The following is a 14226-nucleotide window of genomic DNA, read 5'->3' as shown; positions in this document are numbered from 1 at the left end:
TTCTAAAATCTTCACCCATCTCTGGGGTGATTATTAAAGCTAGAAATCCCTTAGACTGTCAGTTAGCCGTCAGCTCTTCTCGTTACTGTAGACTCATGTTACTGCAGTATGGAGTCGAAATTTTATAATCTTAGAAAGGTGCAGAAGAGACATAGAATGTGACAATACCTCAAGTCTTATCTTTCCCCATCCTGAGCTTCTCTCCTTTCATTTCTTGACTTATTTTCTTGTAGTCAGTCATGTGTGTCAGAGCATAATTGAAACTCTTAGTCCGTGAGACAGTGGAGAGTGGTAGAAGAAAATAAATATGGAGTTCCTTCTGCAGCTTTGTAGAGTCTGTCATCTGCGGATCCTCGTCGTCATTCATAGTGAATGTGAACATGACCGTGATCTTCATCAGTGAACTCTTTCATCCATTTTGGGTTGGAAATGCCTCTTTCAGCCTAGGCATGAATGCTATATATATAGTGCATGATGTTATTCCATGCAATATGCAACAGCGTCTCATACTACAGCATTTGATCTTTATTCTGTTTATTTTGAACCGGATATCTCTTATTCTGCTGCTTTTGGAGAACTTTTCAACAAAATGTCGTAAAATGAAAAGCCTGTTTATTTAAATTTAATGCATCGCTTGCATTTGAGCGATTTAAGATGTTGCCTTAAATCAGATCACAATTTTTTTTTTTTTTTCAAATTGTTTCAGTACCAATTTTCAGTTAATTCATCAAGGTTTTACAAGAAAGCATTGGTTTATTTACATAATGCTAAACAACTGCGGAAAGATTTTATTTTGAGTTAAATAGGAAATCAGGTCATACCATGAACTATTTCTTTTGTCAGCTCGTCATTTTAAAATGTGTGGTTTCCATTCTAAAGAGCAGCATGAATCATTGAGACTTTTTGTGAATTGTTTTAAATGACTGTCTCTAATATATTAATTTTCTCGTGAATTCACAGTAATTATGTATTTTTCCTACAGAGAACGTGTAGCTTTGGAGGATTTGACCTGTCTAATCGTTCCCTCCATGTGGTCAACACGACCGAGCCTAGTGTGAGTACACATGCGCTCTTTCTCTCGCTTCCTTTTGATTTCAGCTCTCATATGCAGCTGCAGTGTTTGCAATCCAGTTGTGTTGATCAGCTGGCTTTCAGTGTGCTTAATCGCTCTCTTTCTCTCTCTCTGGCATAAGGAGCAGGAGGCTCTGTACAGGGATGCTGTGAAATCTCCCACCACGTCCCGTATCTCTCTAGGAAAGAAAGTCAAGTCTGTGAAAGAGACTATGAGGAAACGCATGTCCAAGAAATATGCCGGGTCTCTCTCTGAACAGGTACACACACAGATTCCCATATGCTTGCTTTGACCGTGCCGAGTTATGTGCTATGTAGCTGGCTTGTTCAGAGGTGAGACCCTGCCTTTACTCCAGAGGGAAGTAGCACATGTGTGCCCTACTTTCTGAGTTTCAAACTAGGGTCAAACATCTTTTATTGTAGCCTAGAGCTTGGATACAAGCTCAGTCCAATTAAACACACCCTTACTCCCTGGCAGTGTTGAATACACACTCACTGCCTGTATTCACATGTGTTTGTATTCACTCTATTGAATATGTTTGTCCAAAAATGCTGCCTCTGTAAGCAGCTAACTAGGTTTTAGTTACAATTGAGGCAAGAGTTTACATCTATATGACGCCATCTCTTTTGGCATGTTTAATGAAGATTTCTGGATATGTATGTTTGTTAGTCAGTGTTGAGCTCATGTGTGCAAAGAGAAATTTGTGTGCCAACACCATGTCTTGCTCCCTGTAATCATATTATGTTGGAGTGCCACCTAGTGGCAGTTTAGTGTAATTACTTTGCTAAACTAGAGGATTTATCTCTCAGCAGTACTGCAATCAACTATCCTTTTTGTGGCCTTTATATTATATGCATCATCTGCTGTCCTTATTATTACTTTTTTCATTTATAAATAATCATATACTTTCAATTCTCTCATTTTTTTCTTTGTATAGTCCAGTCCAGATGGAACGCCCAGTTGTCCTCAGTCTCCTCAGCCAGACACAGACTCTCTAGAGAAGCCCAAACTCAAGGCAGGAGGGTCTGTAGAGAGTCTGCGCAGCTCCCTCAGTGGGCAGAGCTCCATGAGTAAGTGTTTGTGTTGTGTGTGTGTGTGTGTGTGTGTGCTTGTCTGTGTGCAAGCATAGCTATTGCTCATATTAGTGTTATCTTAACACTGGTTTAAAGCCGGCATGAAATGGAAATTCACAATATATGCATTTTATTGATCATATTTTGAACAATTCAGCAATGTATTTGATTTTTTTTATAGTTTAAACCGCATTCAGTTTTAGCCTTAAAATCTTTAATCAAAATGTCATAAGTCTTCCAGAGTAGACTACTCTCTGGTGATGTATGCCGGACTTCTCCAATCATTTATTCCGCATAAAACCCTCTTTCTTGCAATCGACTGCAAGCTTGCATTGAGATATGCCTCCATTCCATCCAATCAATCAGAGGTGGGTATAGTACCCAAAAACTGTACTCAAGTAAAAGTAAAAGTACTTCTAGAAATATTTACTCAAGTAAAAGTAAAAGTAATCGTCTGAATAGTTACTTGAGTAAGTGATGCAAATCAGAATTTTCATCAGCCTTTACCCCAGTCTTCAGAGTCACATAATCCTTCAGAAATCATGTTGATTTATTATCAGTGCTGCTCTTTTTAGCTTTCTATTCATCAAAGAATACTGAACAAAATGTCACAGGTTCCAAAAAATATTAAGCAGCAAAACTGTTTCCAATACTGGTAATAAATCGATATATTATAATGATTTCTGAAGGATCATATGACTCCGAAAACTGGAGTAACAGCTGATGAAAATTCTGATTTGCATCACTGAATTAAATTATATTTTAAAGTAAATTAATTATGTATTATCCTATAACCTCTGACACTGAAACCTCTGAAAACGCCTCACATGACTGCTCTGAACATAACGAAACAAATGCATATTGACGGATCTTCTGTTCTGCAAAATGTAAACAAATGTAGCCTATATTTTTGCAAGCGTAAATATTGTAAAAATATGAATATTAATTGTGTCTAGAACAGGCCGCTGCGCCGCGGGTGTTCATTTCATACTGTGACAGCTTATTTAATGTATAAATGATACATTGTATTTAATGTAAGGTACATGTACAACAAACTGATAATGCCATAGTGGTATCGTGGCCTATACCTGTGGAACAGTAGACAGCACACGCGGTGTTCATCTAATAAAAGATCTTTATATAGCTCTAGCAAACAAGCCTTTGCAGTTTTGCTTTCACCTGACTGTAGATCCAAAGCCACGTCTTCGGCGCACTTGGTGTTCTTAAACTCTCTGTTATCTGAGTGAGAACCGCTTCAGAGACTCAGCGCGCGCGGCAGGGAACTGAACGAATCATTCAAACTGATTCGCGAACCGATTCACTGGTTTGCCAACTGGTTTGATAAAGCCTTTAAACAGAATCGACTCAAAATAATGAATCATTCGCGAATGGGCATCGTTCATTGCCCGGAGAAAAGTAGACGGCGCGTTTGGAATAAACTGAAGCATTTTTAACTTGTATTGCATTAAGATAGAGTAAAGAGAGAAGAGTCGCCCACAGTAACGAAGTAAAAGTACCGTTTTTTCTCTAAAAATTTACTTGAGTAAGAGTAAAAGTACCCATTTTAAAATATACTCTAAAAGTATTAGTTACCCAAAAAATGTACTCAAGTAAATGTAACAAAGTAAATGTAACTCGTTACTACCCACCTCTGCAATCAATAGATGAATCCCTGTCCCATTTTTTTCCTTTTTCATTAATCTATTTCACTCTGTTACTAAATGGAATAAAAGACTACTAAAATGTTGCTACGGACTATGTGCTACAGACATTAATGGTGCCTTAAATCATGTAGATGTTTTTTTTTTTTTTTCTGGCAGTCTGATTAATGATTTTTGCCTGGTGAAAGAATCCAGTCCTTTTGTAATGATTGTGTTGGTCCTCTCACAGGTGGACAGACAGTGAGCACCACAGACTCATCGGCCAGCAACAGAGAGAGTGTGAGGAGTGAAGATGGTGATGATGAAGAGCCTCCGTACAGAGGCCCTTTCTGCGGCAGAGCTAGAGTTCACACTGACTTCACACCAAGTCCATATGATACAGACTCACTCAAACTTAAGGTGCTGCACTTATACAGGAAATTAATCCAACTCATTTAAAATGATTTTGTGTTTAATATTACTTAAAATTTTAGACCTTTACAATGCGCAGTGATAAAATATGAAGTGGTCCAACTTATTACATGGCTACTTAGCAAATAAATATTAATTTGAGTAAAAACCTTTAATTAGATTGAAAGGACAATATGAGATATTAAAACTAGCATGGCAATTCAGTTTGCAATTCAGTTTGCAGGTTTGAAAATATGTTGTAGATTCTGGTTGTTTTTCTTTTTTATTCAATAACAACTTTGAATCTCACTAAATTTCTCCCTTTCTCTTTCAAGAGAGGAGATGTGATTGATATCATCAGTAAGCCGCCCATGGGCACATGGATGGGTCTGCTCAATAACAAGGTGGGCACATTTAAGTTCATTTATGTAGATGTGCTGGCTGAAGAAGAGGAGAAGCCTAAACGAGCAGTTCGGAGGAGGAGGAAGGGTAGGCCACCCAAACCCAACTCAGTCGAGGAGCTTCTGGAGAGAATCAACCTGAAGGTGAGACAAGGACCACACATGCAGCCATTTTTTGAGATGTATACATGCTTTGAAATTTGATTGGTATATCTATAATCATCTAGCATAAATTTGAGTGTGTGACTCATCTTTAATCATTACTGACAGAATGTAAGAACAGGGTGGGGAGAGATGAGAAAATGAAAAAGTGGGTGCTAGTGTGAAAAGATGGTCAGCTCTTGTTAAAGCAGATTAACTATGAGAAAGTGGGACGAGGTCATTTCCCCATGCCAGTTAAAATTTTTATTTAAAGACAGAGACATACACACCCTTCAGACTTCCCACGACCTCCTGCATTATTACATCTCTAAATTAACATCACATTACAAACCTTACGCGTCACACAAAAGACACCAAGACCGCATTTTAAGTCTCATTGTGTGGTTTTAGTGCGTTAATGGACTATAATGATAGCTAGCCATCACAAAAGAGTTTGAAGTCTGGAAACATTCCCACACATAAATCCCACCAGGGTGGAGTGGGTGTATTTTTAGCTGTAAGGGTCCTACATAGTGCTTCTGCTCTACTGTGTGTGTAATCTGTGAATGTATGTGTATGTATTTTAGGAGCACATGCCTACATTCCTGTTTAACGGGTATGAGGACCTGGACACATTTAAGCTACTAGAGGAAGAAGATCTGGATGAGCTCAACATCAAAGATCCTCAACACCGTGCTGTACTGATGACCGCTGTAGAACTACTGCAGGATTACGACAGTAAGTACACACATACACTAAATACACTGTGTACTAAATGTGTCTTTATACATTTATCACTTGTTTAGAAAAGAATATTTAAGTGTATACGTTTCCTCAGTTTGTGTGTGTGTGTGTGTTTTCTAGGTAGCAGTGATCCGGAGCGCAGCGCTCTCTCTGGCTCTCAGGAGAAACTCCTCTTTGAGGGGCGTGGCCTTATGGCCGACTCCCCACGGGACTCTGGTTGCTACGAAAGCAATGAAAACCTAGAGAATGGTAACCAGGCACTTGTCTAGCATCTCCATACCAACCGCATCACCATGTCCAGCCTAGTGTAGCAACGCCATGATACCATCCTCTCACCTCTGGGCCACGTCTCTCTCTCTCTCTCTGCCATGACTCGGTGTCCTAACAGCCAATGAGAACCTGTCATCACATCTGGATTTAACCCAAGCCTGTCTGTCTGTCACATCTGCTGTGCCCTGTTCTCTATCTGCTTCTCTGCTTCTAGAGGCGCTCTGTCATCATTCCTTTAACTCTCTTATCCAGCCTCCCCAGACTACTGCTCCTGCTTTCTTCCATTCTGTTAGAAAACGAAAATTCAAAAAACGCAGAAAGTCAGATCTATCCTGAAACATCTAAAGAGAGACAGAATCTCAGAGAAACAAATATAAGGCTTGTACTCGCAGCAGGACTTAAACAGGACAATTTTGAGAATGTTCTCCATGCCAAAACCACCGCAGACTCAATTTAAAGTTTCTCCCTTTGCCATTTCAAGAAATATCACTCCATATTTGTGTGGTGTTTGTTGTGGTCATATTGCACAAGTTCTTATGTGCCTAAAAAAGAAAAGACTTTATAAATACAAATGAATCGCATACATTTGGAAGGTGATATTTTACGTAGATTGTGTAAAAGTAGGAGCTAATCTACTGTTTTTAAAAGATTTTATTCAAGAGAAAGCATCGTATCTCATTCTCTATTTCCAAATAAATTCAGTGTTTAAGGTTTTTGCTCTTGTTGTCGTCTTAACCTCCTACTGTCATCTTATAACACTGACTGATCCCTCCTCCTGTTGTGTATGTCAGTGTGTGTGTGTGTGTGTGTGTGTGTGTGTGTGGAGTATGATTGTTTAGGATGGATCAGAAATATGTGCAATCTGCCAAAGTGGAAAATAAATCCATTCTGTGATCTCTTTCATTCTGGTCTGCTTGCTTTTTTCATCTGTTTTCATCTCTTGATATTATTTTATCTGTGCCGATTACATTTCTACTCATTTCTTGTAAGAGCAGCGGTACAAAGCTTATTATATTCACTATTAAATCATGCACTGCTTTGTCACCATTAAAGTTTTTTGAGTCATTGGGATTCTGTTAAAATATATCTGATGGCCCAGGAAAAATACTTTAAATGCATCCTTGAATGCCTCTTTCTTTCATTTCCAGATCCTTGCATCATTTCTCAACCGTCATTGTCATTTATGATCTTCATTTATCTTAATGTTCCTGCATATAAATACTCATTTATAATTTTATTAACTCTGTTTTTATAATATTAAAAGTATTGTGCCTCTGTTAATCTTAAATAGTTTGACTGTCACTAACTCTGTGCTCAGCATATTGAGTATATTTGATTTGGAAAATTGGCAGAAAATTATGCTTTCTAAATAAATATGATCTGGACTTGTGGTTTTCTTCACTTAATGTCTTAACACTCACACTTAACACTCATTCAACCAACTAACCCTTAACTAATCCATAAAAATCAGTACAACTAATGAACATATCTGTAACTGACAAATGTAATGAACTGTGCCTATGGCACATTAACCGGTTCAGAAACATACTTTTTCATACCTTTACTTACGTTACAGATGTTCATTCTATTTTGCATGGTAAAAAGATGAAAATGTCATCCTTTACTTACCTTCATGTTTTTCCAGATACGCATGACTAACTTTCTTTTGCGGACTGAGACTTTGAGACATAAGCTACACAGTTCTGGAAGAACATGTTAAGTCAATTTAACCAACATTAATCCCGGCTGATATTACTTGCCTAAAACAATATGCCAAGTTATCTGGGAAAAAAATGTGCAAAAATTGTACCTTTAGCTTGGTGTTGGAGTAGTACCCTCAAAGGTACACTTTTGTTCCTTTTGTAACCCTGAAGGGTGTATTTTAGTACATAGTACTAAAATAGTACCCTGGTGAAAAGCTGTTGTACACATAAAGGTGCAATTTTTTAAAATGTATTTTCTGACAGCTTTCATCACATTCAGATTGTAGTGCATGTAATATTTCAACACTTACACAATGCATGAATCACACCAATAATAGTGCATATGCATGCATGCATCAATAACAAAGTGGAAGAGCTGCGCTCTGATGTGTGAAACCAAATTGCTGCAGTACTAGATCTTACTGATCATCAATTTCACAACATCAGGGTTATTCACAAACCATAAGTCACCATCTTAAGCCTTTGAGGAAGCAATTAATATGTGATTAATGAATTTATGTGAAGCCACGGCTCTTTGTTTCAGGTAAGAGCCGGAAGGCGTCGCGCCACAGCCGTGGTTCATCTGGATTTGATTGTGGGGGTGTAAAGTCTCCAGACTATCCCACTCTTCCCATGACTCACTCCACTGAAGCTCTTCAGCAGCAGGCCAAGAAGGAACGCAAGTTCCCAAAGACCTTTCTGCCCCGGCCCATAAAGGGCTTCAGTCTGCGAAGCCTCGGGCTCAAGAAGGGCTCCAAAGCAAGACAGAACTCCCGCATACCGGTCAGCCGAAGCTGTGAAGAGTTGGACAGTCCCCAAGAGACCCCAAAGTCTTGGAAGCGCTCGCATTCTCTAGGGGATATACACTGGGAGCAGGCCTTCGATCAGAGGAAGGACCAGAGTGGCAGTGAGGATAAAGGCAGGCCAGAGAGCAACAAAAAGGAAGCAAAGGCCGATTCTGTAGAATCAAAACTGGACCAGAGTGGCGATAAGGCTGGAAGAGAGATGGGCTCACTGCAGAGACCTATGGTTCCCACACAGCTTCCTCTCAGCCCAGTCGGTCCATTGACTGCTGCTCAGACCTTAAACCGCCAACCGGTTTCTGCCCCAACAAGCCCCGCTCCACGGACTCACCCTAAAAAGCCACCTGTCCCACCTCCTGTGCCTGCTAAAACGTCCAAAGAACGTCTGCCGAATGGTCTGCGTCATCCTCCGCTAGTGCTGTCTGGTTCGGAGCCAGATACACCAACCCTACCCCCAAAACCCACTTACACCCCAACCACTCCCTCCGAAAGTTCCCCGTCAACCCCATTATCACCAGGTGAATCTGCAGCAGCTCTGAGTCCACCCTGGCTGTCTGACCTACCTGAATCAGCATGTCCTCAGATCCACGGAGCTAAAGTTGCCCTCAGCAGGAAGATCTCCCATGCCAAAATGACTGACCTGGAGACTCTGCTGGAGGACAGGATGCGCTTGGAAGGCATTGACCTCACCGAAGAGCCGTACTCTGATAAAGTAAGTCACGATTTCACTTCACTTCACTTCTTCTGTAGCCTACCACAGTTTTCAGGAAGTAGTAGAGTGCATAGCATTCACAAAATGAACTCCTTTGAGAACTTTTTGTAATCATAAAATGCTAAAGTTAGAGCACATAGTGGAGTTCCTCAAGTCTGTTCAAGCAAACCTTCCTGTATTTTTCAAGTAACTCTGAAGACCTTGATTGCCGTGCTCAGGTGTGTTTGATTGCGGTTGGAGCTCAACTCTTCAAGGCAGTGAAGAACTTTTTTAGGGATTTGAGGAGCCCTTCAGTATAGGCTAATGGACTTCATGTTCATGTGACCAAGTTTGCATGAATTGCATCATATGGTAAAAATGGTGTGGAAAATGGCGGCACTATAGCAGTTATAAAAAGGTTAGGAGGCTAAACAAAAGCACAATGATTAAAAGTAGGGGGCTTGATTCAACCATGCCACTGTCCCTGGAAAGTCATGGCTGGGAATATTTTTTTCCTTCCATTTACTGCAAGAAGTTCTGTTGAAAGTGTCAAGAGAAATGGAAATAAACATCCATTTCAATCAGTGCTCATCCAAACACTAATTTCCACTCATCAGTTTCCATATAAGAAGATGCTCCTATAGTGTACCTATACAGTAGGTTTCTGTTGGAGTCTCTGTACAATTAATCAACCTTCTTTTCTTCAACTATTTTTAATTGCTAAATGCACGGCTTAGCACAGACATAACTATCACATATCCTGTATCCTTAAAAAGTCCTTTCAGTCATGGCACCAAAAGCAGTGGGAAAGTGGAAGGATTGGAGGACTCGCTTGTTGTGTAATTTATAAGCAGAGCATCTTGAGTCTGGTTTATCTTCTTGAGTCCTCCGTGTAATGTCCACATTCATTAACAAACCAAATCTGATTCTGAAGTCACTTCTTTGAGATTATCCAACACAAAAAAGGTGAATAAGAGGTGAGAAATGTCCCCTCTTTAATATGAAAACACTGGAACAGTTTGTGGTTTCAGACTGCCTGGAGTTTTAGTGCTTTTTATTGGCAGCCAATCCTATTGTGCCTGGACCCACAGCTTATCGGATGTACCCCAAATTGGGCACAAGAAATTGTTTGAATCTCTTTGAGTAGATTTCGAATTAATCTCTCAGTTACCAAGATGTTTGCAAGTTAAAGCTGATGTGTGTGTGTAATATAAATTAAATACTTTTTCCTCTCGTAGCTTGTTTGCTGTTCATTGTTTGATTTCCCTGAGGAGTGTAAACACCGTGCGTCTGTGGCACCATCAAAACATTGCTCTGCTTGTGTGAGCTTTGTACTTGGATTGTTGATTAGTTTCACAAAGATGGCCGAGTATTGAGCTAACTGTGATAAAAAAAAAAAAAACTGCTTGGTTTGCAATATTATGAAGCCACATTGCCTGTTTTAGAGAAGATGGCCATTTGGCGTGCTAACAAAGACAGGTTGAAAATGATTAAACTGGATCTTAGTTACACCACACAGGGTGATGTTAGCATTAGAGCTCTGAATCTCACATTAAACAAACATTTTAGCCTCGGTCGCCTTGTAATGCTATAATTGGCACATAAAGTTTGCTTGTTTGTGAGTTGCACTCCGTTTCCAAGTGTGCTTGGTCTCCACCAACCGTAAAATCAATTAAAAAGCCACATGAAATAAACTTTATGATCTGATAATTTCTGTTGTTATTCAGAGTCCACAGTCTGAGGCGAATGTTGCATCGCTCACATTAGCTGGGCGCTAATCACGGCTTAGCTTGAAACAGTACAGCATTATTAAGGAAAATTCTCCTCATATTTTTTATATTTTGATGACTGAATTTGTGCGTCTCTTAGGGGCCGTACAGGGCTGTAAGGTTGTTGGAGATGTTTTCCAATCGCTTAAATGAGGTGGTGAACTTCACTAGATCTTGTTTTCCTGGCTAATCTTTCCTTTTCTCTCTGTGTTTCTCAGCACGGCCGCTGTGGTATTCCTCAGCTCTTAGTACAGAGGTACTCTGAGGACTTTCAGCAGCCAGTGAAGGACGTGGCGTCCAGTCTGGATCAGATCAGAGTTAAACAACTCCGCAAGGAGCACCGCATGGCTGTGAGTTACTTTAGCAGATTCCATTATTTGATATAGCACATGCATGTGAGTCAAATTAGATCATAATATTCTTATTTACTTTCCTGCGTTAGCACTGAGACTTAGCCCTTGTGTTTTCCTTTTCTCCACAGATTCCCTCGGGAGGTTTGACTGACATGTGTCGGAAGCCAGTGTCTCCTGTTCACGTGAACTCAGTGTCTGATTGGCTCGTGTCGATTGGAATGCCCATGTATTCTGCCCCTCTATTGGCTGCAGGCTTTGACACGCTGGATCATGTGTCATCCTTAAACGAGGCAAAAGCAAGGGAAGCGGGCTTGAAGGAGGACCATCACATACGTATTCTTCTCAGTGAAGCCCAACTTGTCACAGCCAGCAGCTTAGGACAGTCATAATACTAACATGAGCTGTTATGAACTTGACTAAATGGATCAAATTTTGCTGGTGAAGGGACAGACTTGGACAACAGCTGCCAAATTTTCTCCCACCTTTCTGTCTTATAATCTCAGCCTTTTGGCGTTTTCAGAAATGACTGATCTGGCTTCCAAGGACTGTTATTGTGGGCCTATCAACAGATGTTTTGGCCTGAAACATCCGCCTGTCGAAAGAAAGCACACTTTTTCTGAGAATTTATGCTTTTGTATGAATTTAAAGACTGTTCTGAACCCCTTTTTCAGGAAGTGTGAGATTTATTTAGAAAAAAAATCAACTGTAAAATAAAAGTTTTTAATGCTTATTGAAGCACATGAGTATCAAGAGTATGTCGCCTGGCCAAAGCAATGTCATTTCATGCAGGTTTGTTAATATAATATTACTTTATCTCTCAAAGCATACAGTATGTATATGAAAGATGTGTTCTCTTGGGTGAGTCATTCCCAAAAGCATGATGTTGCCATATGGGGATATTCAGAGCAATGCACATTTTGATTTCAGGCCAATAGTGGGTCACAGTTTTAGCAAATATGTACTATGTTTGTAAAAAAAAAAAAAGTTTTTTATTTGTTTCTTTCTTCAAGGTTACATTTTAGCATCACTCTTTATAATCTGCATAATATAATACTGTATATTCACCGCACATTTAATCTTCCCAGTCTTCTAAACACACAATATTCAACACGTATCACTTACTCGGCTGTTGCGGCATATCAAAGTTAATTACTGTATCAATTTATGTTGCCTGTTATCTTAAAGATACTCCTGCATATCGTGTACCTCTTATCATACTCAGCTCTGATGCCAGTGATGCATCACACAGCTGTAATATGCTTGCTGGAGTGAAATGTGTACAGGTGTTTATTTTGGTTTTATTTCCTTTTCTTTTGTCCCAGATTGTCTTGCACTTTGACTAGGGTGTTGAAGACATTTTGAATTGTAGAAAAAGCCTTGAGCTCTTAAAAGCACACAGTCTTAGCCTTAAAATACAAGAAAATCAAATCAAAACTGATAGTTACTAACTTAGAGGAGTGTTCTAGTTACATTTGCTGACTGGTGCTTTACTCATGAGTTAAAAGTGTTCAAAATTGGGAAGAAGTAATATCCAATGAAGCATTCAGAGCACAATGACAATGTGTTTCAGGGGGAATAAGGTGCTATGGACTTAATTTTGCTTGCACACATCTGGTGATTCTCTCTCAGATGTGTGTAAAGACTGACAGCATCTGGCTCCTAATGAAAAGTGAGCATGAAGTGCAACATTAGCTGATGTCTGTTACGTCACTTTGGCATTAGCATGACGCCATCACTGCTCACAGATTTAAAGCATAGGTCACTCCAAATTAAGCACAATGAAGCGAGTTTCTCCTACAATCACTCTCAGACTGTTTTTGATTGAGCAACTGAGGTGAAAACTCAACTCCTTTCAGTACAGTTGCTTAAGCAAATCCTTTGATTTTCCATTTACAAAAAGACATCAGCCATGCTTCCCTAAGGCCTTGTGGTTTTAGGAAATGGTGTTTTTGAAAGCTTGCTTTAGAATTGTATTCCTCCCTCATGCCATTAACTCTTTTGTATCTAACGCAGCACAATTTATAGGCCGTAATGCTCAAGGTTTTAATGAACGTTTTAAGCAGTAGAGAATCAATAGATTCCCTTTGTATAAGAATGGATGCCTTCAAATTGCTATCAGATGAATGCTTTGATAACAATGAGGCTTTTTATGTGATTAAAATTGAAAATATATTTCATGAAATGTTACTGTAAAAATGCACTTTATTAAAGAATGAAAGTTGTTTTTAATTCCATTGTGGAGAAAATGAGATTACAAATGGACATTTACAGTTTTTTAAAGAAGTTTGTTTTCAGGTCAGATGTTGATGGTTGAGGTGAGCTGTTTAAATATCAAATCTCTGTTAAAAAAATAATTCTAATCACTTGTTAAATAATTACAGAACTAACCATGACCAGTTATTTCAACTTAAATGATATAAAACTGGGTCTTAATTACATATATGAAATGATTAACTGAGGTTGCACATTCTGTATATGTAATTGATATTAAATAACTTATTTTTGCTTTTACATCAAATGTAATTATTAGCTGTACTATACATCATAGAGCAATACTCTTTCACCTAGAGTTAGTTAGTGACATGCTCCAGTGACCATTGTAAAATATATGTATAAAAATTATTTTATCTGGTTTAAGTTCGCTAATGATTGTCTATAAAGGTTTTGCTTGGGTATTTACAAACAAAAATGTATTAAAATATTTGTCCCTTTGAGGTGTAATAAAAAAAAGAATATCCTACACTGACTGCTCTCCCGTATCCTGTATTTTCAACCGTTACTCCAGTCTTCAGTGTCACACGATCCTTCATAAATCATTCTAATATTCATATCTGGTGCTCAAGAAACATAATTATCAAGGTTGAAAAGAGTACTGTTTTTTATGAATATAAAGTTCAAAAGAACAGCGTTTATAAGAATACTAATTTCCTTCAGGAAAAAAAACCAAAAAACTTTTGAACTATTTTTCAGCCTGTCTGAGACCAGTGTCCTTTAGTGGAAAGTTTATACAAAACACTAACAGTTATGTCAATGACATTGATCTATCTTCATAAAAATGAGAGGGGAAAAAAACAAGGTCTTCAGAATTATACAATTACATACCTGTAGTGCATATATTTGAAGCCTTATTTCATCAGTAACTGAAGTGACTCTCA

The 14226-nt window shown here is 38.9% G+C and overlaps 1 protein-coding gene across 7 annotated transcripts in view; it reads left to right on the top strand.

Annotated features, from left to right (window-relative positions):
- The window catches only part of sash1a (SAM and SH3 domain containing 1a), a 233123-nt gene extending 219307 nt beyond the window's left edge, over window positions 1–13816 (top strand). For 5 of the 7 annotated variants that reach the window (XM_079375670.1, XM_079375668.1, XM_079375671.1 and 2 more), the window contains 10 exons: window positions 983–1054; window positions 1194–1331; window positions 2010–2142; window positions 4036–4205; window positions 4532–4741; window positions 5326–5476; window positions 5603–5731; window positions 8000–8970; window positions 10937–11068; window positions 11200–13816. In XM_079375670.1, coding sequence (XP_079231796.1) covers window positions 983–1054; window positions 1194–1331; window positions 2010–2142; window positions 4036–4205; window positions 4532–4741; window positions 5326–5476; window positions 5603–5731; window positions 8000–8970; window positions 10937–11068; window positions 11200–11460 — 2367 coding nt within the window. In that variant the 3' untranslated portion in view covers window positions 11461–13816. The remainder of the gene's footprint in view (window positions 1–982; window positions 1055–1193; window positions 1332–2009; window positions 2143–4035; window positions 4206–4531; window positions 4742–5325; window positions 5477–5602; window positions 5732–7999; window positions 8971–10936; window positions 11069–11199) is intronic. The other 2 variants (XM_079375669.1, XM_079375672.1) reach the window with 1 other exon arrangement.
- Window positions 13817–14226: the final 410 nt, after the last annotated feature.

The sequence above is a fragment of the Barbus barbus genome, assembly GCF_936440315.1.
Source record: "Barbus barbus genome assembly, chromosome: 24".
Taxonomy (NCBI): Eukaryota; Metazoa; Chordata; class Actinopteri; order Cypriniformes; family Cyprinidae; genus Barbus; species Barbus barbus.
This window is presented reverse-complemented; position numbering and strand designations above follow the sequence as displayed.